General features: G+C 50.9%; 7 protein-coding genes across 7 annotated transcripts; 3 read left to right on the top strand and 4 right to left on the bottom strand.

Annotated features, from left to right (window-relative positions):
• Positions 1-975: 975 nt before the first annotated feature.
• L3040_008742 (uncharacterized protein) lies at positions 976-2532 on the bottom strand (the record flags this gene model as incomplete). Its single annotated transcript, XM_007290823.1, has 3 exons — positions 976-2189; positions 2343-2369; positions 2430-2532. 3 exons carry the CDS (start codon positions 2530-2532, stop codon positions 976-978), a joined length of 1344 nt encoding a protein of 447 aa, XP_007290885.1.
• A 1291-nt stretch (positions 2533-3823) lies between these two features.
• On the bottom strand, positions 3824-7082 carry L3040_008741 (uncharacterized protein; the record flags this gene model as incomplete). The annotated part of the gene is made up of 8 exons (XM_066157179.1): positions 3824-5808; positions 5855-5900; positions 5946-6030; positions 6080-6118; positions 6204-6330; positions 6380-6712; positions 6766-6933; positions 6998-7082. The coding sequence occupies 8 exons, from the start codon at positions 7080-7082 to the stop codon at positions 3824-3826; spliced, it is 2868 nt and encodes a 955-aa protein (XP_066010438.1).
• A 346-nt stretch (positions 7083-7428) lies between these two features.
• On the top strand, positions 7429-8712 carry L3040_008740 (uncharacterized protein; the record flags this gene model as incomplete). The annotated part of the gene is made up of 2 exons (XM_066157178.1): positions 7429-7518; positions 7585-8712. 2 exons carry the CDS (start codon positions 7429-7431, stop codon positions 8710-8712), a joined length of 1218 nt encoding a protein of 405 aa, XP_066010437.1.
• A 1402-nt stretch (positions 8713-10114) lies between these two features.
• L3040_008739 (uncharacterized protein) lies at positions 10115-11262 on the bottom strand (the record flags this gene model as incomplete). Its single annotated transcript, XM_066157177.1, has 3 exons — positions 10115-10516; positions 10564-10677; positions 10789-11262. The coding sequence occupies 3 exons, from the start codon at positions 11260-11262 to the stop codon at positions 10115-10117; spliced, it is 990 nt and encodes a 329-aa protein (XP_066010436.1).
• A 391-nt stretch (positions 11263-11653) lies between these two features.
• On the bottom strand, positions 11654-14551 carry L3040_008738 (uncharacterized protein; the record flags this gene model as incomplete). The annotated part of the gene is made up of 3 exons (XM_007290828.1): positions 11654-11665; positions 11715-14197; positions 14437-14551. The coding sequence occupies 3 exons, from the start codon at positions 14549-14551 to the stop codon at positions 11654-11656; spliced, it is 2610 nt and encodes an 869-aa protein (XP_007290890.1).
• Positions 14552-15507: 956 nt separating this feature from the next.
• L3040_008737 (uncharacterized protein) lies at positions 15508-18785 on the top strand (the record flags this gene model as incomplete). The annotated part of the gene is made up of 7 exons (XM_007290829.2): positions 15508-15658; positions 15706-15713; positions 15820-15913; positions 15969-16327; positions 16372-18403; positions 18560-18604; positions 18700-18785. 7 exons carry the CDS (start codon positions 15508-15510, stop codon positions 18783-18785), a joined length of 2775 nt encoding a protein of 924 aa, XP_007290891.2.
• Positions 18786-21930: 3145 nt separating this feature from the next.
• Positions 21931-23560, top strand: L3040_008736 (uncharacterized protein; the record flags this gene model as incomplete). Its single annotated transcript, XM_007290831.1, has 4 exons — positions 21931-21982; positions 22037-22311; positions 22366-22437; positions 22493-23560. 4 exons carry the CDS (start codon positions 21931-21933, stop codon positions 23558-23560), a joined length of 1467 nt encoding a protein of 488 aa, XP_007290893.1.
• Between the last annotated feature and the right edge of the window lie 34 nt (positions 23561-23594).

Below are 23594 nucleotides of genomic sequence, written 5' to 3'. Positions count from 1 at the left end.
TCTGTCTATCTATCTATCTATCTATCTTGCCTGTGGCGCGGCGAGCCGTGAGTAGGTACCTAGGTCGGTCGGCCCGTACCTACCTACCTACCTACCTACGTTCGTTACATACATACATACATACAGATTGCGCATGCAGCTGCTTGCTGCTTGCTGCTGTCACAGATAAGATAAACCCCCCCCCCCCCCCCCCCCCCCCCCCCCCACGAGTCCAACTCTTGCAGTCGGAGAGAGCATACCTTAGGTAGGTAAGTAAGTAAGTACTACTCCTAGTACCTACCTAGGTAGGTCCGCCAGAGAAAAAGCAGGGCGAGGGATCCCTGTCGAAGTATGTATATTTATTTATAGCTAGATAGATAGATAGATAGCTAGATATATCTATTTATTCACTCACTCACTCATTCATTTAATATAATATATGTTTATTTATTTATATATAGGTATTGCTTGACTTGCCCCGTTTTCCCAGGAGGTGGGTGGGTGGGTTGGGTGGGTAAGGTATGGAGAGAAGACCCGAGTACCGGTACGGTACTGTATCGTCCGAGTGGAGGAGAGCCAGGTACTAACTACTAGCTGGTTACCGGTATAGTTTTCCCTTGGACAGGGGAGGAATTTTTTTTTTTTTTTTTTTTTTTTTTTTTTTTTATTTACATTGATTGATAGATAGATACTACTACGTCCCAGGCGGAAGTATGACCCTTCGAGGGTAGGGTAACCAGGGGGGTTTAAAGTGGAAAGTCGACTTTTGAGGGTAATACTTACTTACGCCTGTGCCGTGGTAAGTAGACTCCTGTTGGCAGAGTTCGGTGCGCTACCGGTAGGTATGTACAAGTCTGAGCACTGTGGGAGCAGGCAGCTTCCACGCATGTGGCAAGGACGTCTATCCAGCCTTCATCTTCCATCTAGCCTTCATCTTCCATTTATCCATCTCGCGCTCATGACACCCGCTCCACCACACCATCACCGACTCCCTCTCTAGTACGGATTTCGCGTTCCCTGCCGCTTCATCTGCGCACCGGGGAACATCGTTCCATACTGGAACATGTTCTTCCCCTTCGGCAAGCCCGGGCAGTTACCCAGCGGCGCCAGGGCAGGCAAGAGCACGGTCGGGATCAGGGCCAACACCCGGGTCAGCGCCGCGCCGTTAAACACGTTGTCCAGGAAGCTGGGCACGTCGGCCTGGATGACCTGGCTGATGAAGCAGCCGAGCCTCTCCGGGTTCGAGAGGTCGGTGACGGAGTTGACGAGCCCGCCGGAGATGTCGCCGAGATCGACGCCGGCGAAGGAGTTGACGGTGCCGGTGTTGCCGCCGACGGCGCAGTTGGAGGGGTACGCGAGGCACTGCTGGCCCGTCGAGATCAGGATGTCGGTGAGGGTCCACGCGTCGTCGTGGGCGCGGCGGTACCAGTTCTCGGGGATGCGCTCGTGGCCGTAGGTGTACACGAGCTGCTTGTTGGCGTCGCGCGTGTACGAGAAGAAGGTCTCGAAGACCTCGGGTGTCAGGAAGCCGCGCGGCTCCTCGGCAGAGTGGTTGGCCAGCAGCTCGTACGCGAACATGTGGGCGCCGAAAGTGAATATGGCGCCCGCGTAGGCCGGGGAGAAGTAGTACGGGTTCGTGGCGATGGAGTGCTGCTTGCGGTTGTACTGGTGCCGGGCCAGCACCTGAGGAGTGATGTTGCCTCCCGTCATCTCCGTGGCGAGATCGAGGAGCTCCTGCGCGAACTCGGGGTACGAGGCGCAGTTCGAGTTCTGGGTTGGCGCGAGCCAGTCGCCGCGGGTGATGGACGCATCGCCTTCGGTCTTCAAGTGACCGTAGGCGCAGATGCCCGTCTCGTTTCCCAGGAAGTCGCCGAGGGCGCCCAAGCTTTGCGTCTTCTCGGAGTGGTAGCCGATCGACCATCGTCCGGATAGGGGGTCGCCGTCGAAGAACATGGTTGCTGTCTGTAGGAAGAGGGTGGCTGTCTGGTCGAGGCCGAAGGCTTCCCAGAGACCCGTGTTGATAGTCCTGGCTGTAGCGATACCGTCGCGGGGGATGTAGCCATGGTTTGCAGCCGCGTTCAAGCCGGAGCAGGGACCGCGGATGTCACCTGGGCCTGGGGCGATGAATGCGTGCTCGCCGCTGGTGGAGACCAGTTGGGCCTTTGCGTCGAACTTGTTGTACAGCGCGTGGGTGGGAGCTCCTGGGAATTCTGTGTGGATGGTCAGCGCCCGTCTCTTGTGACATCTCACGGGGAACAAGTAGGATCGTTAGTCACGGATATCATCAGGGATGTCTGTTTCTTGAGATATGATTCCGATCCCCATCCCAAGACACTCAGACGAGGGCGATGAAATTCGCTTACCTGGGAAGGGAACCACAGGAGCAATGCCTAAGGAAGAATCAGCATCCATCGACAGCAACAACAATCACCACCCGGCGCTCAACATACGTTCTTGCAAATGGCTCTTGGCTAACCTGTTCGCCATATCCGGGAAGGCCACAGCGGCCGACGCCTCGAGGAGGAGAGTGATCAGAGCCGCGCAACCAAACATGATGTCTATCCCTCGCCCGTTGAAGAAACTGTACAAGTCTTTGTTTCCCAGCGTTTCCCCTAATTTAAAGACTAAGACCCTTATATATATATATATCTAGGTATTACCACTGCCGGACCCCTTTTGCCCGCCACCTACCTCACCACAATCCCCAGAAGGCGATCAGCATTCCTCTCGGCATATCGAAAACGCCACTGTCGATCCACCAACACTAGATGGGGCTGTCCAGACAGACGGTACGCGGGGAGGGCCCCAACCGACCGCCATCTTCCGGCGCAGCGGTATCAGTAGTCTGCGATGCAGAATCCGTTCTGCAGAAGATGGCGGCGAGAGCTCGGAAGAGGGGGACGGGAGGTGGGGGAGGTGTGGGGAAGGGAAGAAAATCACTACCTCTTACCCCTTATCCCCCAGCCCAGATGCCGCGATTGACACAAACCACAAACACAGAGGCGTCTGTCTATATATACACACATATGATATATAGGTAGATAAGGCCTGAAATAATCCCATATATGTACACATGACCTCGCCAGCGACACGAAGCGAATCCAGTCACTCGATTCCACTCTCACACTTCCAAGTATCCGTCCCATCTATCTATCTATTCCCCTCTAGGATTCCTGTATCACCAAACTCCCTCTCCGCTTCAGCAGCCAGCACACAAGCAATCAGAGAGCCGACAAAGGGTAAATAAACAGATTCTTTATTCATCTTTCGTCCGTCTCACTCACGCAGACGCAGACTCGAATTGAATTTCGAATCACAACAGGCTTGACATGCTTGACAGCACATCGGATCGGATAGTTCCTATCATGGTACCGCATCCCTCTCCCCGGGATGCCCTACCTGCAGTCTTACATCCCTTTTGCATCGAGCCTACGATCCGCAGCACAGCCTTCATCCAACTCGAAAAGACTGGCTGGCTGGCTGGCTGGGTCAAGAAAGGTGGTTATGACCTTATGAAGGGAAAAGGTTAGAAAAGACGAGGAGGAGTAGGAGACTCATGTTGAAAATGCATATTTTTACAGGTATACAACGCCTGCAACAACAACCAAAAAAAAACGAGCCGGATGACCACAATGGGCGCTCTAGTTGCATACAAAGACAGAGTCAGCCACGCCAGCATCATGGCATCGTTACCAGTAGAGCAGCGATTCCCCATTTTCCCTTCCCCGTGTCGCAAGATAATATGATTAGACACCGCGCCAATCCTTGCATGCAACAACGACACCAAGCGGTAAGATTCTATATCTTCCCGTCTTAATCCTGTCACGCTTCCCTCATAATCTGCTTATCCGGTAAAGTATCTAGGCTCGTCAAAGACGTGGTAAGCGTGCCCTCTCACGCCCTCGCCCCTAAACAGCTGCGGGAACCGCATGCCTTCAGGGACTTGCTGCTCGCTGATGCGCGCATCGCGCACACTCGGATCCGCACTGGCCACCTCCCCAATCTTGAACTTGCCGACCTGGAGCTCAGTGTCTGTGATCGTGCTTCTGCTTACACGCGCATATCCTGTTCGCTTGAGCCCCTTGTATAGGATGTACTCGCACCACCTATCCCAGTCGGTGGGATCGATGTCGTGCATACCGCTGGTGTCAGAGACCCAGGTATTGTAGTTACCTTCCAATGGCTTCGTTACTAGGTACGAGAGGAGAATAGCTGGGCGGGGTGTGGAGCCCATGAGTTTGGAGAGGTACTCGGTCTGGAGACGGCGGTCTTCGGGGTCTTCTTCTTGACCGGAGTGGAAGACGAATACATCGATCATTTCACCGTAGACATCCAATGTGGCGTGGATTGCTGGGGCTAGCTCACCAACAGGCGAAGGGAGCAGATGATGCGTCGAATTCATGATAGGGAATTTCGACAGCAGAGCACACCCCCAGGTATGTTTGTTGGGGCCTGGACCATAATCGACGTACATGCCAAGGTCTTCAGCGAGGAACTGAGTCGTATCCCGATTGCCCATGATGATGCGTTGGAGATCTGACTCGAGCAGACCGATGACGTCGATTTCTAGTTCCTTGATCAGATCTCTCATTCGGTACTCCGACGACCACATGTCGTTGTCGAGGGAGAAGTGAACGGTCCATATTCCTGCGGTAAGGACCTTGTCGTCCTTGTGATATGGGACATAATCATATGTCGGGAATCGAAGGTATGCTACCGAGACGGAAAGAAGCTGAAGCAGACCAAGGACGTAGAGGTAGTAGGAGCGCTGCTTGCGAGAGTTGAGATACGCATTGAAGCGCTTACGCTGAGCCGCAGGAGACGACGACACCGACGAGAAAACACCGCATCCGATGAAGAGCATCATAGTAGTCATCACCCAGTCAGTATGCTCGCGAACAAGCGGTCCTCCAGGGACGAAAGCGTAGGCCACGACCCATACGTGGAACAAGACCAGGAAGTTGTACAACAGGAAACCGAGACCGAACGTAATCGCTGGGCTCTTCCTCGCCGCCGAACCAATCAATGGGACTGTTGCTGCCATCAAGTATACTGCCAGGATCAGGGCGCCGTAATATCCTGTCCAATTACTGTACTTTGTCACCAGCGCAGCACCAACACATCCCATTCCGTAGAAGCTCCAGCTTCGAGCTGCTTCCTCGCTGAACAAACCCAAGATGAGGCCAGCTCCCATAGCAGCAATCGTCCATGCGCCGTGAGGAGCAGAAATCGGACCACGGACAGGGTAACCTTCCCATACCCACAAGATCATGGTACTTGAGTCTGATAGCAAAGAATGCAAGCCAAAGACCAATCCAGCAATACCAAATGCTGCCAAGACTGAGGACCCTTCTTTTTGTCCCTGTATCGCCAGATCAGTCCCAGCGGCAGGAGTTTGGCGCGTTGATCGAATCACTGCCAGGATGGCAAGAATCAAGCCAACACCGTTCCACCCTCCGTTTTCAGCGTGCGTTATTGGCCAGATTGGGTTGCTCGTCTGCCAAGCGAACTTGACCACCGTGGATGCGATCAGCCCAATCGTCCATGCTGATATCTTCGACTCCAAGCGGCCCGGTTGTCCACACTCCGAGTACCAAGTAGCCGCCCATGACAGGCTGGACATGGAGACAGAAAACCCTACGATAAACAGTCTAGATACTGGATCTGTGACCTGGTATGCCAATAAACCTGCAAGCGCGGAGAAGTGGCAGGCTCTGAGGTTCTTCAATACCAAGGAGCGCAATCTAGGAATAGCAAGCATGAAGGGTGATACGGTTGACATGACCATCACCTCATAGCCTGATATCCCCATGTGCCATAAGGGGAAATCTGGATAGGTTAGACATGTCATGTTCGATCTAAGAGGGATACTTACACCAAACCACCAAGCCCAGGGAAGTCAACATTGACCAAAACACAAACTAGAATGTCAGCGGATATAGAACGAAGAGAAAGACTGCACATACCCCATTGTAAACATCTGCAGCCGAATCCAAAGCTTCTGACCAAGAAAACGCCTGGGTGAAAACCTGGCCCATCTTTTTCTCTTTTCTGTCCAAAGTCAGTGTGATCTTAATCAAGGAATAGCGACTTCACAAACTCTTTTTCGAGAACTCTATCGGCTACCATTTTGTTGTTTCTACACCAGAATAACGTTCAGAATGATTTCTAAGACTCGTCCAGTCATATTATACACTGATTACTTCGGAAGCCAATAAACGTACCCCTTGCTCGCTCCCTTCACGTCCTTGATAACCAATTCAAAGGTGTCAAAGTCGAGGGCTGTAATAGAATCAAATCCAACATCAAACAAGACCAGGGCCCACTCGAAGAATGCATATGTGGTGTAGGCTAGCGGATCAATTAGTACAATGCCATGAAGCTGTTCACTCGTACTCACCTCCTGCAACCTTGTGGACTTTGTGCTGGATGAAAAAATAGATCAGGGGTACGAGAGTGCCGAAGAAAGCGGATGCGAGATATTTCCTATATTTGACGGCTTTGGCATTTGGTGGACTTAGTGCCAAGCAGCCCAACGTCCACGGCAGTGTCGCGACCAAGTATGAGATCATGAAAATGTCATGCCAGTCATGGTCGTCTGTAGATGTAACGTATGTCCATCCTCCGCAGGTCAAAGTCCGGAAAAGTCCCATTCCTGCTACGAATTTTGGCAGTGTCGCGTTTGGTCGAGCCGTGAGGAGGTACCATAAACCAACCAGCACAAATCGAGGCCCTACAGCTAAGTCAACTCCGGATCTTCCTGCAGACTTTGTATCCTTTCCGCACCTGATGTAATCGCTATGAACAGCATAAAGAACGAGCGTTCCGGGTACCGGTCACCTATCGTGGCCGAGACGGAGGGGAACCATTCCTGAGGGTAGCCGTAGTATTCATTCTCTACAATCTTGTGGTAATGCAGTGAGCAGCCGACAATGAGCGCGCTGATGAAAGCAGCTATATTTCATGTCAGAAAGATGCCACTTAGATCCAGACTGAGGGCTAATTGCGAGCTACTAACCGTATGCCGCTGCGGTATGCACCCAGGACACCCATCTACCAGAGAAGGCGAGCAAGACGTCACCATCCTTGAACTTCGGAGCCATTTTGTCGAGAAGGCGAATTTACAAAGAAAAGAATTTCATTCGAGCACTCCCATGGACGTGAAAAGGAAAGACGGGAATTAGCGCAAGGGGATGAGGACAGGGTAGGGCTTTCACTAACTTTCAGCACAACATCTCCGAGACGTGTGGATTGCCATTCTTCCCCACAATTAAGTTCTGCCAAGGATAACCCCAGTGGCCCATGATCTTGGCGCCGAGGATCTAGCCGCTAATACCGAACCGGCGACGGGGGCGGTCAATCCCAGGCAGAATATAATCTTGCTAGAAATTATTGTCAAACCCAAGGGCTTCGTCAATCCAACGCTACACTCTTCGCCCACCAACCGCAATGTCCGGCGCATCTGACAAAGCGCGCTTCTACCTGGAACAGGCTGTTCCCCAGTTACAGGAATTCAAGGAGAAGAAGATATTCACAGAGGTTCGTCGGCGCTGCGTTTTCCCCCTCGTCCCCTTATATATATCATTGCTCACGTATATCATACAGGAGGAGATCAGAGCGTTAGTCAAGAAGAGATCCGATTTCGAGCACAAGGTCCTCGCGCGAGGTTCAACACCAGTGGACTTCGCCCGATATGCTGCGTGGGAGATCGGGCTGGAAAATCTGCGCGCAAAACGCTGCAAGCGCATGAAGATCAAAGGAAGCACCACACATACGGGCCAGGCGCGGATATTCAAGATCTTCGATAGAGGAACACAGAAGCACCCCAGCGATGTGGCGTTATGGATGTCCTATCTGGAGCATGCCAAGCAAGCAAAGGCTACCAAGAAATTCAAAACGATCCTCACAGCGGCGATTCGTTTACATCCTTTAAAATGCGAGCTTTGGCTATACGCCGCACGATGGAGTTTAGAGGCCGAAGCGGATATGAAGGAGGCGAGGAGTTACATGTCAAGGGGAGCACGCTTCTGTACGAGAAGTAAGGATCTGTGGATCGAGTGGGCTAAATTGGAGATGATATATCTTGCGAAAATTGCCATGCGGAGGAAGATTCTGGGAATCGATATCGAAGAGAGTACAGATGATCCGATGGAAATTGAGGGTTCGGCCCGGGACAAGGATTTCGGCGATGATGATGTCGTCGGGCTTGGTGTTACGCAAGCCCAGGTGGACTCCATTACACCAAGCATGTTAGGGAGAGTCAAGGTCGATGCAGAAGCTGCACAGGATCCCATAAACACGCCAGCTCTGCAAGGAGCCATTCCTCTCGCAATTTTCGACGAAGCCAAGAAGCAACAATTCTTCAATGCAGCAGTAGCCGCGGACTTCTTCGACATGTTCGCCAACTTCACGCAAGTACGCTGTCTCCCAAAAATTCTGCAACATGTTCTAGATACCCTGACCGAATCATACCCCAAAGACCCATTTACGTGCAATTACTACAATAAGCAGCCGCTGATTGGAATCGATCCAAACTCGGCAGCCTTCCCAATGGCTTTGGGTTCATTCCTGGACCGACTGAAGGAATCAATGGAGAAGACGAATGACAAGACAGAGCTTGTAAAGAAGACAAGAGCCTGGATTGAGCCGATCCTGGCCTTGGAGGAACTGGATCCGGACATCAAGACTGTATTAGAGCATACGATGCGGAAGCTCTTAGTGAAAGCATCGTAACCATTAAATGCAACCAACTAATACATACATTTGTCCCCTGCTATTTGAAGCTTTTCATCTGCGGAACTGTATAGTTTTTTTACTTGGGCGTGCTCTTACTCGCCTCTACTCTCTCTCTGCAATTCCAGTACGGTTTTAACCCTCTCACTCTTTTCTCTCTGGCTATTGCATATGTCTGATTATCGTTTGTTTGATCAGACCTGAGAGATAAGCGAGGACACCGTATCTCGATATAGGACTCACTCCTTCACCTTCGCGGGATATTTGGGTCTGGGAGCATGTAGGTGTCGCAGAAAGGGGGAGGCTGCTGTTTCCTACTTCCTTCTTGTCCAGCTTCCGCCGTCACTCGGTCTTTGCGCTCTTCTCGGAAGCGTCCTGGGGGATGGGTCAAAGAGACTGCGTACCCTAACCATGGTCAAAGTCGGTTGTTTCTGAAGACCGAGACTTGGTTCGGGAGGTTTTTTCCCAGCTCGGTATCACGAGATTCGGGCTGATTTGGTTTCAGAGATCAATTGGATGACGAGGCTTGGGCATATTTGAAGTCGCTGCGCCTGGGCCGCCTTTATTGAACCCGAGCTTGACGGATTGAGATGCGAGACTGACCCGGACTCGCTTCTCCCCTTTTTCTACTTGTAGTAGACCAATACCGGAGATTGAAAGGAACTCCGCGAACCGAAACAATCTCTGGGCCATATGAGAAGAAACTGATAGATTCTTTATGGCGTTTTCCTGGCGAAGCCGTTTATACTGCATCTGATGAAGGGCAGAGCTGGGTTTCGGCAGCACGTTGGTGAAAGGCTCCCCATGTCTCGACTCTCGCCTGGCACGGAGGCGAACGTGCATCTTCCATGGTGGAGGATTCAATTTTATCGCTGTGAAGAGTGATGAGAGGGTATTTTTGGGTTTACCGTAGGCACCAGGAGCTTCGGCATCGTCAAGAATGGGTCGAGTCTTGATCACTATGTATACATTCAATACCCCGAGGCTGGAGCATGGGGCACAGAATCTGGCCGATGACTGGATGCGTTCTGATTTCCATAGCCTGATAGGAAGTCGCAATTTTCATTTTTCCCCGGCAGGTTGATCGCAACGAGGGTAGTCTTCATTTCTGTGAGAGTTACATTCGCTTGCATTTTTGAACCGAATGCCGATCTGTTTTTGGAGGAGACTTGAAGTTTTGGTATATTCCTCGAAACATAGCTTATTATCAGCAAATGTGTCTCTTTTACACGCCCAAAATCGTTTTTATAGCAAGATATCAGCCCCCTCCCCTTCATATATAGTACAGTCTTTCCCTACCAAGCCAGCATCCATATCGTAGCAACCACCTCAGCTGATCAACCCTCCACGAAACCCCAAATCATATCGAACCACGCAGCTTAAGCGAATCACCCCCCAGGTATCAATAAGTATCCTCCTCAATCCCCGCCTTGTCCCAGATATCCTCCTTTGTCATCCCCTCTCTCAACTGCCCCTCCACAGCCTCAAAAGCCCTCTTCCTAGCCGTCCTCTTCCCACCCCAGTATTTTAAATCCTTCTCCACATTCTCCACCTCCTCCGTCGTAACAGTCTTGACGGTACCCTGCTGGAATGCCAGCAACCTCTCCTTCTTAGCGACGTTCTCTTCTTGCATGCGCTCGATAGCGGCAGCGAGATCGACGGTTGTAGGTGCGGTGCGTAGGGCGTCGAGCTTGGCTCTGAGGCTTTTGAGGGAGGCTTTGATGGCGGGCATGCGTTCGCGGAGGGCCTCGATGGCGGTATCCATTGCGGCGAGCTCTTCGGGGGAGGCTGAGTCGGCGGGATCCTGGATTCTGTGAACGACGTACGAAAAGGAGGAGAAGTGTGGTATACTTGGATAGGCCAGAAGACCCATTGGCCACCGGTTCCGCTCTTGGTAGCTTTGCCTTTGATCTGTCCGCTCTGCTCCATGTCCTTGAGCAGCTTGTCGGCTACTGTCTTGGTAACCTTCATATACACCGTCGGTATCACAATCAGCCAGCACTCAGAGATCTTTCTCCTTTCCGAAACGCACCCCTTGAGCAATGTACCTGAACGGGAAAAAGAAAAATGACAGACCTTCCCATGCAGATTCGCACTAATTTCCGTCGCACTATACGGCCGATTCTCCCTCTTCAAGTACGCCCGAATGAGCTCCATAGCTTCCTCCCCATTGACAGGCTTAACCTTCTCCTTGCCATCCCCCTTTCCTACAGCACCACCTCCACCCACAGCCTTGCTCTCGACCTTCGCCTTCCCCTCTGTCTTTGCCTTCGCCGGCTTACTCACAGCCGCATCAGCATCCATGTCAAAGTCCCCATCCTCATCCTTCTCCTCTTTATCCTTCTTGACAGCCTTCTTCTTCGGCTTTGCCTCCTTCTCCTCGTTCTCAACCTTCTCCTTCTTCGGCGCCTTGGGCTTTGCGACTTTCGGCTTTTCGGACTTGGGTTTCTCGACTTTGGCTTTTTCAGTCTTAGGTTTTAGGACGGCGGGGAGGTCGGTTGATGTTGTGGACGCGGCGTCGTCTTCTGCTTTTGGTTTGCGGGGCGCCATGGTGAGGTATGCGCGCGATGAAGATGGATTATGTGGATGATGAAGAGGAGAGCAGGAGATGGGAGTATCAGGACCCAACACGAAGAGCCCTTGTATAAGAGTAGATATAGACAGCTGGAAATATTATGGTGTGATGAATAGATACTAAATGTGCCCACGAGAGAAGCCAAGAAGGGCAGGAACGAGAAGTGGAGATACATCTAACATATCACGTGAGAAACGAGAGGAGAAGGCTAGGCGATGAAGAAGCACCCGGGTATCGTTCCTACTCAGAAGTGTATGTATGTAGTCGCCGTTTCAGAAAATGCAAGATTGCACTGAGTACAAACGCCAACAATGATCACTTATATGCACGCAATGCCCAACCAAAAAAGTATCAATGCTTCCATCATCACATCATAATCTATTGGAGATCAGTATTAGAAGTTGGGTGTCAGGAGGCAGATACTTACACATTCGCGCTCTTCCTTCTGCACTGGGATTCCCATGGCTTCGAAAGTAGCAGGTCCGGTTTTCTTCGCCCCCGGTGTAGCAGTACCCGATCCCTGTGCACTCCCCGAGGGCGCTACGGAAGGTGAAGCTGATGACGGTCTGGAAGGTCCTTGCTGCGAAGGCATCGCCTGTTGTGGGGTAGGACGTTGGGCTGGCCGTCCAGCATTCTGGGAATCAGGGCGTTGCTGTTGTGGGCTCATCATGGATTGGGGACTCGTCATGGATTGGGGACTCATCAAGGATTGAGGACTCATCATGCCACCAGACATCACAGGCGGACCCTGAGGAGGCTGTATGGAGCTGAGGCGCTCTGGTCTTTGGAACTGGTTCTGCATCGGGTCTCGTCGTTGAATAGGGCGGCCCATTTCAGCCTGAGGAATAATGTGTGGCTGGCTCGCATATCCTGGGACCCGGTTGCCTCCAGGTGGTGGCGGTCCGCCTCTACCAGATGGCTGGATAGGATGTTGAGGCATGTTACCCATACTTGTGGCAGGCCGCATTGGCTCAGTTCCTGGTCTGAGGCCTTGGCCATAGTTGTCGGTAGCTAGGTGGGTATGAGGCCGAATACCGAATGCGGAAGACGGTCTGTCAGCGACAGGTCCTCCAACGGAATTTGCTCGCAGTCCTGGATTTGGGCGGTATCCAGCCACATGTGGCATGTCGTCGTCGGGATACGGAGCTGTTGATACAGGTCTTTGTGGAGGCGCATTATTGACAGCACGCAATGGTGGCCCCCCGTATGAAGTTCTAGATTGCGGCTCATTCATACGTTCTTCGTTCATCGCAGGCAGAGGGGGTGGCTGCGTCTTGAACCTTTCAGGTCTGCCGCCTCGCTGAGAGCCGTACTGGGACTTGATTCTCGAAATCGCCACTTTCTCGTGATCCTGCTTCGTCAAAGCGCCGTTCCTTCTAATGCTATCGATCCTACCCAAAGCATCTGTGTTTCCGTGATCTGAGGCTTTTTTATACCATGCTTCCGATTCCCTTAGATCCACAGACACGTAGACTCCTATCTCGTAGAAGTATCCCATGGCAAATTCAGCAGTAGCCAATTTGGTCATGGCTGCCCGCTTGGCGTAAGTGAACGCCAGCTCCTCGTTCTTGTCAAAGATCCCTTCATATCCACACAAGAACCATTTGCTGATGGCCATATCGGCTTCGCTCTCTCCCTGCCGAGCAGCCAGAGCGTTGTAATGCAAGGAAAGCGCTGGCTCGAATTCGCAACCCAACTGGCAAAGCTCGTACGCCTGTGCCATCTTCAGCTGTGCCTTTGAAAATCCAAGATATGCCGCCTTCTCAATGAACATCTTCGCATCATTCAAATCGAATGCTAGAAACTGTTCTGGGATTGAAATATTGGGCAACTCTCGGGCAAGCAGCATTCCGTAAACATAGGCTCCTTGTGGAGCGTTCTCATCTGCGGTATCTGCAGCAAATCGAATGAGATCCACTCCCCGTTGATAGTCCTGTGGCATATTGTGTTGACCCAGCAAAGTCATCATCCCCAGTCGGTAATTCGATGCTGAATCTCTCGCTACCACACCTTTCTGATAATGCTCGATCGCCTTGGCGGGATTGTTGCCCGTCTCGTATTGCATTCCGATCCGGTATTCGGCCCTCGCGTATCCCTTTTGAGCAGCGTTTTTGTAGCCAATAAATGCCTCTTTCTTATCCACCCTGTATCCGAACTTTCCAAATTCCAGCCACATGCTCTTTATAAACTCTGCTTTCGGGTGGTGCTGGTCTGCTAGGAACCGCACGATGTTCAGTGCATCTTCCCTCAGCTGGTGCTCAATTTTTGGAGTTATGGGTCGCCCAATCTGCCCCTCTGGCTGCGTCCGGGCTGCACACTGGCTTGCTACCTCGACCCAGGACAGCGCATCTTGAGCCCATGCCAACTGCATCTCAGGATCTATCGATTTCAGCACCAAAGGCCTCGCCCGCTCCAGAACTTCCTCCTTATCCTCGTCCGACAGAGGAACATTCTGCCCCGGATTTCGCAGCTTCGGAAAAGGACTGAACTTGGGAGAATCGCTGGGCAACAGATTCCGATTGTCTCTGTTTATATTCTGGTACGCTGAGGCATTTGTGTGTTCGTAGCTCGCCGTGAACCCCGGCCCGGTCGATCGAGAAGATTGTCGATTGCTCCCTCGTTGTTCTGCGTATGGAGACTGCACAGAAGAAACAGAGGAGGATGCGCTCATGGCCGGCACCCGCGATTCAAGCTCCAAATGTGCCAGCCCTTCCTGCATATTCGAGGGCACTTCCGGCATTATTCTCGTAGGGGTCGGAGAGATCACTTCGGGCATGAAGAAATCATCATTCTGGTTAGGATAGAAGGTAGCCTTCATAGGCTCCTGGAGATGATTCCCGTCTGCCATGTTATACTGCGGATGTTGTCCTTGATTTGCCTGTCGCTCGTAGTCGTACTGAGGCTGATGCGCTGTTATACGTCAGATCCTGGAGCGGGCATATGTATAAATTAAGAAATTGCAAAGCCGGTCGATGCCTTTGTGCACAAGGATGGGGGGTAAAAGGGTCGAGAGTAGGCCGTCTCGGATTCAGCGACTCGCCGAAACAGAAGATGCCTGGGTGCTACCATGTCCCAGAGGCGGAGGGCAACACTCACTCAAAGACAAGGAGAAATAAGGAGAAATTGCACAGGCGCAGGATTCTACGTACAGTATTGGTTCCGTCCTGCGTGCGTGTAACCTTGTTGCTGCTGACCCCCCCGCGCATTGCTGCCACTATACGAGTTTCGCCCTTGCTCGCCATAGCCATAGCCGTAGGACGACATGGCTGCAGGTAATTGACTTGGCCTTGGAGATCTCTGTCACAACAAGTAGAGAAGCTTCCAGGCTATGAAGTAAAATGGGCGGGTAACGCGTCAAATAGGCGTTAGGTTGGGTTGGTTGGGTTGGTCTGGGATGCTCGCCAGTGGTGGTAGGCCGTCGACTCAAGAAAGACGCGCTGGGTGATCCAAGCTAAAGTGAGGCCGCGACTCTTCGGGCATTGATAAATAAATACTTCTGCAGTGTATACATAGAGGAGTGACGAGGGTGTAATAACGAAATCACATTAGTTATATAACACCAAATTCTTACATATAACGCAACACCTTCCCTTTGTTTACAGAAATGATAAGATTAGCTTTGTTTACATTTATGCTTGACCTGATATGTATCGCACTAGTGAGGACACGCTCGGGGCTTGATGTCATCGGAAACTTCGGATTGTTAGCAACGTCAGCATAAAGTTAGCATCGATATATTTATATATAGAATATCATGACAGTGCTGAGCTCATGATGTCGTGTATATGCGCAGCTTTTTGCATGTAGCTGTAAAGAGTAATAGGCAATACACAAACAAAATCTTGGCCAACGTCGGCGGTGCCTAGCTGCTGGAAATTCTGAAAGTTGGATGCGACTTATCTCAAGATTAATCAGCTCATAACACCCTGATTATAAGGTAGCTTTCCTAGCTATAGGAACTGGAGAGTATTCAGTCTTCAAAGCCATCTCAATCAATTGAGGCTGGTGCTGAGGCGGGAGTAGGAGGTATGCCAAGACGTATATATCTTACGTACCTAGCGAAGGAATCGTTTGCGCCTTTCAAAAGACACAGACTGCGCGCGTCCTTCCTACACAGCCTCATGCTGCAATTCTCAGCCAACAACATCCAGGCTCTAACACAAGCATCTGACAATCTGTGTGGGCGAAGTTTGGGCTGCAGCTAATCTGGGACTGCGATCATGGCTCAGTCCGGAGACGGAGACGAGGAGAATAGTGTGTCTACACGTGACTTTCACCATCCATTTACACCTTATACGATTCAGGAGACATTCATGGAAACGGTGTATCAGGTGCTAGAAAATGGAAAAGTTGGTATTTTGGAAAGTCCTAGTAAGCTCGAACATTTTTGAAGGGTGGGCGTTGCTAATTCGATGCAGCTGGAACTGTAAGTCACGTGACATTAAATCTCAAGAGCCCTCATGGCACGCTCTCGTATGATGTGCCAAATTGAGTACGCAAAAGAACGGAACTGACCATCTTAATGCTTCCAGGGGAAATCGCTAAGCTTGATATGTGGTGCTCTTACATGGCTGAGAGATCACAAGGGCCGGGAGTTCCAGGAGGGACTGAACTGGGGTCAAAATGGTTAGTATACCCTACCGCATTTTCTATTCCCAAGTATCTAACTAAGCCTATCCAGATTCAGATGAACCAGAATGGATCATAGAGCAAGCCAGAGCTCGCAAGCGTCGCGAGATGCTTCGACATCGTGAAGACATGGAAGCCAGACTAGCCAAGATACGAGCTAAGGAGAAGGCGCAGCGAGACAAGTACATGAAAGGAGATCAAGGCTTTAAAAGACGCAAAATTGATATGGCAAACGATGACGACGACGAAGAGCAATATGTTTTGGATGATTACGAGAGCGATCGGGAGCATAATGGTGGTGGTGGGTCGGCCAGTGGTCTTTCAGCAGAAACATTGAAGCTGTTGGGTCAGATTGGGATGGGACCGACCGCTTCACAAGATGAAGACGAGGAATCAGAAGACGAGACTAAGGTAAGCCATCAATACTCGGCTAAAAACCAGACTAACAATCTTAGATCTTCTACTGTTCACGGACACACTCCCAACTCACGCAATTCATCAACGAGCTACGCAGAGTAAACTTTCCGCCGTCTATAAAGGACGAAAACATTAAGCCCAGCGATATAGAGGATCTGAAGCATCTTACCCTTGGATCTCGCAAGAACCTATGCATTAACCCAAAAGTCAACAAACTCAATTCTCTAACCGCCGTCAACGAACGTTGTGCTGAGCTCCAGCAGACCAGTACACCAAAGGAACACAAATGTGTGTTCCTTCCAAATAAGGAGAACCAGACACTTGTGAACACTTTCCGTGACCGTTCTCTAGCAACTATTCGGGACATCGAGGATATGGGAGATCTTGGGAAGCAAATAGGCATCTGTCCCTACTATGCCTCGCGTTCGGCTATCAGGCCAGCTGAGATTGTCACTCTACCGTATCCCCTCCTTCTACAGAAGAGTGCTAGAGAGGCATTGGGTATCAGCTTGAAGGGTCACGTTGTGATTATTGACGAAGCTCATAACCTCATGGATGCCATTTCCGGGATCCATGGAGTGGAAGTCAGCTTAAGGCAGTTGAAGAGAGGAAGAGCACAGTTAGGCGTGTATCTGCAGAAATTCCGTAATCGGCTCAAGGGTAAGAACCGGGTGTATATTGCGCAGGTTGTGAGAGTCATTGATTCCTTGACTGGATATTTGGAAAGCAGACTTGCCCTTCACGTGAGTGAAACTCCATTATATTTATCATTCAGGGCTGACCTCGAAGAGAAATCCGACGGTATTGTCTCTGACAAAGAGCTTCTCTCTGGCAAAGGCGTGGATCAAATAAACCTCTTCAAACTTGTCCACTACCTCCAGGAAAGCAAGCTCGCCCGCAAAGTTGAATCTTACGCCCTATACACAGAAACCGATACATCCACTACCGCCAAGACCTCTGAGCAAAGCAAGTCAACACCAGTGCTTCACCAAATTTCTTCCCTTCTTTTAGCCCTCACCCACCCCTCGAAAGAAGGCCGCCTCTTCTACGCGTTATCCCCAAATCCAGCATCACCTGATCTCATAAACCTAAAATTCCTCCTCCTCGACCCAGCGCCGCACTTTCAAGCCATCGTCTCCGAAGCTCGCGCCGTGATCCTCGCCGGTGGAACCATGTCCCCCATGTCCGACTACACATCGCACCTCTTCCCTTACCTACCTCCTGCCGGCATCACCACACTTTCATGCGGGCACGTTATCCCCAAGGAAAATCTACTTGCTTGGAATCTCAGTAGAGGTCCCACAGGACAGGAGTTCGACTTTACGTTCAAGAATAGAGGTAACAACGACATGATCGACGATCTCGGTCGCGCGCTCCTCAACATTTGCACAGTGGTACCCGATGGCGTGGTAGTCTTCTTCCCAAGTTACAGCTACCTATCTTCCATTGTCTCGAGGTGGGAAGTCATCCCTGGGCAAGACCAGAAATCGCTTCTGCAGCGGCTGGAAGGCAAGAAAGTCCTGTTCAAGGAGAGCAAAGAGCAGAGCGTTGATACCGTTTTGAATGAATACGCAAAAGCCATCGATACCGGTAGAGGCGGCTTGTTGCTAAGCGTCGTAGGTGGTAAAATGAGCGAGGGGATCAATTTCTCGGATTCGCTGGGTCGATGTGTCGTTATCGTCGGGCTGCCGTTCCCGAACATCAACTCGGCGGAGTGGAGGGCTAAGATTCAGTATATCGAGTCGTCGATCGTCGAGCGCTTAGAAGCCGAGGGACTTGCTGGCTCTGGATGCACCTCAACCAACCAGCACATAGACGGGAAGCTGAAGCTAAGCAAGGAAGAGATGATCACAAGAGGCAAAGGGGAAGCCCGCGAGTTCTACGAGAATGCCTGCATGAGAGCTGTCAACCAGAGCGTAGGGCGTGCCATTCGCCATCGAGGCGATTATGCAGCTATAGTCATGATCGATAAGCGATTCGAGGGCCAGAAGATTAGGGGGAAGCTGCCGGGGTGGATTCGCGAGGGACTGGTAGAGGGGAGTGGAGGGAAGGGATTTGGTGTCTTAATGAGTGCGCTCGGGGGATTCTTTAGGGGGAAGAGAGCGACATAGATTCTGCGTTTAGTTGAAAGTGAATCTCAGATCTTGCGGAAGATATAAACTCAAATTTCCGCCCGACTAACAAAATCATGGGAGCTAACCCATGCCACCTTATGCTTTCATGTAGGGAAACCATCATCCGCCGATAGATTAGGTCCAGGCTTTTATATGGGTGAGTCTGATCTACTACGTAGTAGTAGTATATACAGTACTACTACTACGTAGATCGTTCACTTACTTATCCGGCGGAGCTAATAGTCTTCATAGGACAAGAGCCTGTTTATATCCGGGAAGGCCAGGAAGAGGCAGGGACTTGGTATTGTGTTATCAAAGCAAGAAAAAGCGGACGATGAAAGAATTCAGCAAGATCTAACGTAGTACATCCCGAGATCCCTATGGGGCGGAAGCGAAAATATCCTTATACGTAGAGGGTCACATCAGACTACGGGTATCAAAGAAGCCCGAGAAAGCGCTGCGCTTCTCATGGGTTGAAGAGACCGGACAGCAGCTGCAAATGCTTATTTCCACGAATGTGGTCGAGAAAGGTGATTTGGGTTTATGCCCCCTCCCCCTCCCCCACCCCCGCCCCGTAAGGTTGGAGAGGTGTTCGATCTAGAGCTAGCAGGAGCAGAAGAGGAGGGAGGTCAAGGCTCGACTTGCCAAAGCCAAAAAAGTATTCGTACATGACTTATTTATATTTGTAAGCTAGCTCTCCTTCGTCCTTGTACGAAGAGTTCACAACGATATATTTATCTTCTATTCGAGACCCTATCCGATCGATTAGCGTCATCTTCTCTATCCCGAGGAATCCAGATCCATAGAGGCGGTCGCAAACGATCGATGCCTCCTGCAACAAAATGGATTTCGAAACTTCGGAGCAGAGAAGGACGAGAAATTGCAGATAATGATTTTCATTTGCTGCGGGAGCTAAACACCAAGGCAAGGCACGATTCACGATTCACCAGACGCCCGTGAGCAGCATCCTTCATCCGCTAATCTGAGGCTTGTGATAAGTAAGGTAGATATGGCAAATCCATCGACCATGTAAGCCATTTGACCCGGATCTGAATCTCTATAAAGTATTGAAGGTACTCATAGCCATTGTACGGTAGGTACGCAGAAGAGGTATTACACTTCTCCTCGGCCTACGCTCTGAGCCAAGTGGCCTTCCTGATTATATGTAATAGAGAAGCGGAATTTTTTAGAGGGAATTGAAAGGACTCGGTCTGGCTCCCACTTGGATTCTTGGCGAGAGAATTGAAGCATTCAACAGAAAATACCTAGGTACCGCACAGTCTAACAATAGCTTGTATTAAGCTCCACAAACCCCCGTTCTTTGTCTCGTAGCCTCGAGTCTTTCAAGATTGAGCTTTTAATGGCGAAAGGCACCAAAGACACTGTTGGTAGCAAAGAAAAGACGAAGAACTCTAAAAAGAATACAAAACCAGTTCTTCAATGGCAACCAGTTAGATCGGTACCTACTTGGTTTAGGCCATCGGCAGTGCAGCGCGGACTTAACCTATTTATGCTCTGTCAGTGGTGTGAACAAGGCTCCAATCGCTTCCTTTGCTTGCTCATCCGCCGCTCATCCGGCGTCTCTCGCCGGGCTTCTGGCATCACAGCGTCGCTGTTTTTTGATATTCCACGGCTGTTACTTTCCAACCCCTTCCTCAGATATCGGTCCGCTTCCAAGTCTGTGAGGTCCTATAAAGTTTATGCAACCGTTTGGCTAGGTGTCTGGACCTCGGACTTTGGATCTATCACTGCTGCTGGGGTCTATCATGTTGGTGTTTCTTCTTCTCCGAGTTCTTCGAAGACCTGATACTGTTTCTGTGCATCAGTCGAGGACTAAAATCTTGTTGTTCGTACCCTCATTCTACGTAGTATCTCCGTTTGGATCTACCGCTCTGCTTCCTAGTCTGCTTCTTCGTGCTCCGTCTAGCCCGCCTCGTGCCCTGGTCCGTTCCCTGGCTTCGAGTGCCGTTATTCGCATATTCTTGCCGCATCTGTTCGAAATGCCTTCGGGCCTTTTAAATACCTCCTCGGACGGAATCCCATGGAACTTTTGATTCTCGGTTTTACTTGTAACCGGGTCGTAGACGAGCCAAGCATATCCGAAACCTCCCACAGAGCTTGTGACGGCAATGTACGTCCACTGCATGAAAAAGCGGATAAATGCAGAGGGTGAGCGATCTCGAACGCGGATGAAAAGAAAATAAGCACCCATGGTGTATCCCAGAATTACAGCCGATTTCCAGGAAAGCCCGCGCTCACTCATGAGTAACGCGGCTTGGTAGAATACACCAACCTGGACAGCCCGTAACCCCCAGATAAAGAAGGGCCCAGAGACCATATATTGGGCGAACATGACCATGTGGTATGCGAGACGTACAGATACCAGCCAGAAGGTCGACTTCCAAAGTAGAGCCCATAGATGGGATCGATGCAGACGCCTCTGGATAGTATCCCGGAGTTCATGCGCTGCCTTCGTCCTCCTCTCGATCTCTCTGCGCATGAACTCTTCGTATAGAATACGTGCCAGTTCATCTTCTTCGTCTTCTTCGTCTAAGGGATCCGCGTAGTGACGTTGGTGATGCTGGGCATGGTAATGATTGTTTCTGGAATCCGTCTCATGCCACAGTCCACCTCCCCGTCGACCAGCAGATTGCAAGTCATAGTTCCGTTTCCTGACCGGGCCGCTCAGGATCTCATAGGCCTGTTGTATCTGTAGTAGCTAGCGTCAGCTTTTGATAAACCTCGAGTGCCGAACCACAGGGGAAATGTAATGTGGAAAACAAATTGAGCCTTTTGAAACTTTGCGGTTGAATTGTGCTCCCGGTTTTTGTCCAGATGGTGGAGTCGCGCAAGTCTTCTGTAAGACACAATGATTTCCTCGGAGGTAGATTGTGTGGAGAGTTCCAGGACGGCGTAGTGGTCTGGCGGACATGGTGCTGTTGTATGGAGGAGAGGAGAGACAGCTCCGTTGGGCGACGCGTTCTGACCACACCACCAAGACACGTGATGGGCCAGGATTCAGGACTGGTATCTCTGTGAGCATAGACGGCTGTTTTGTTGTTCACCACCACGCCACGCGGGTAGAAGCTGGTTGATTCTGGTGTTTCACGACATCCATCACATTCAACCGTCCAGCACATAGCAAGTGAGTCAGTCAATGATGTCACAGCAGCCAAGCTACGACAGCTCAGCTCAGCTCAGCTCAGCTCAGCCCATGCACCTATCGGTCGAAGTAAATAGAAAGTAGGTTCGAGTGGCCGGGTAACTTCCCTATTATTCATGACCATTCATCATTCATCATTCATCGAACCCCGCATTCAACATCTTTCTCTCTCATCTTCACGGGTACTTTCTTGCCATCTCGGAAACTCGGAAAGCTTTCCATTTTTCTGTCTTGCCATCTTTCTGTCTTTCTGTCTTCCTCCGGAGACTCTTTTCCTATTCTCTCCTCATCACGCATCTATCGATCCTGCTTCAACCATCATGGCATCACTTGTTGAGAAACTCACTGCCGAGGGCGGCGGAGAATCTGTCCGTAAGTCGAAATTCCAAATCTCATCATGCGTGAAAGCTGAAGCGTCGGGTCTAGGCTTCTTGAACGACATCGTCGCCCATCTCTGGCCACACATCAATGTTGCCGCCAGCAAGATGACCAAGGAAATCGCCGACCCCATGTTCAAGACCATGCTTCCAGGCCCCCTCGCCAGTCTGCACTTCACGAAGATTGATCTCGGCCATGTTCCCTTCCAGCTCTCTAACGTCCTCGTGACGAAGACGGAGGCGGACTGTATCAAGCTGGACATGAATGTTGACTGGGCGGGCAAATGTGATATTGAGCTGGATGGCAACATGATCCCGACACTTGTAGGCTGGCCTGAGAATTCCTGCATCAATTTTACGAGCTGATCTGATCTACAGGGAGTCGAAAAAGTCGCCCTTCATGGGAGGCTCTCCATTCTGCTTGGTCCGACTTCTGATATCATTCCTCTGGTAGCGAATCATCATGTTACTGGTAGATGGTCAAATCTTGCTGACGACCATCTAGATTGGAGCTGCTCAAATCGCTTTTGTGAACCCACCAGTGCTCAAGCTAGACTTCACAGGTGCCGCTAATCTTGCTGACCTTGATATGATCGATGGATCCGTACGTCGGGTCATCCTCAGCATCATCAACTCCATGTTTGTGATGCCCAACCGCTTCTTGTACAAAATCGATGCCGCCAACGATTACTTCAAGACCCAAATCTCCCCGATTGGCATCATCCGGCTCACAGTCGAGAAGGCGACAGGTTTCGCAGAGGAGAAGCAGAGTACAGGCAAGAGGCTCTTCTCAAAGCTCACTGGTGCCTCCCCCGATACCTATTGCAAGGTCAGCGTTGGTGCTGAAGAACCATGGCAGACCTCTGTTAAGAATAACACTACCAATCCTAGCTGGAACGAAGTGCACGATTTCGTGGTCACTGATCTGAACCAATGCATTGCCGTTGACCTACTGGACCACGACCTCAACAGCGATGACAAGATTGGTCTTGGTGTCACTACTGTCAAGGACATCTTGTCTGCCGGTGGTAAGCATGATCTGAGCCTAGTACACAAAGAAAAGCCAGTCGAGGGCAAAATCTCGCTGTCTTGCAAATTCTATCATTTCGCATCCGAGAATAGCAGCTTCTCTGCGTCGGAACACAGCGCCGAAGGCTCACTGTGTGGTGTGGCAACCGTCCTAGTGGCTGGTGCGTTCAGTGTTCCTGGCAAGCGGGAGGAGATTAAGCCCAGTGTCGTTGTGACTTGGGGCGAGAAGCATCACTTCCAAACTGCCGTCATCACGGACACACCAGGCACAGACATTTCCAATCCGACTTTCGATTCGACTTTCCGTATCCCCGTCACAGCCGATCTGGTAGGCAGTGGGGCGCAGAACTTCCGCATTGCTCTTATGGATCAGAAGGCTGAGATAGGCTCGGTCGAGATACCACTGTCGGATGTTCAAGAGGCACCGAACATGATTCTCCAGAAGAAGTTTGAGGTCGGTGGCGGCGCAACGGTCAGAGCAAGCATTTCTCTGCGTGGTATAGCGCCGGCGTCTCTGGAAGAGATCAGTCTCCCTCGGCGTTAGGGCCGTAACTTGCGGGCAGAGATATCTTCGTGGT

This window comes from Drepanopeziza brunnea (genome assembly GCF_022702325.1).
Source record: "Drepanopeziza brunnea f. sp. 'multigermtubi' strain 214-2 chromosome Unknown ctg16, whole genome shotgun sequence".
NCBI classification, from domain to species: domain Eukaryota; kingdom Fungi; phylum Ascomycota; class Leotiomycetes; order Helotiales; family Drepanopezizaceae; genus Drepanopeziza; species Drepanopeziza brunnea.
Note: the sequence above shows the minus strand (reverse complement) of the source record. Positions and strands in the feature narration are given on the sequence as shown.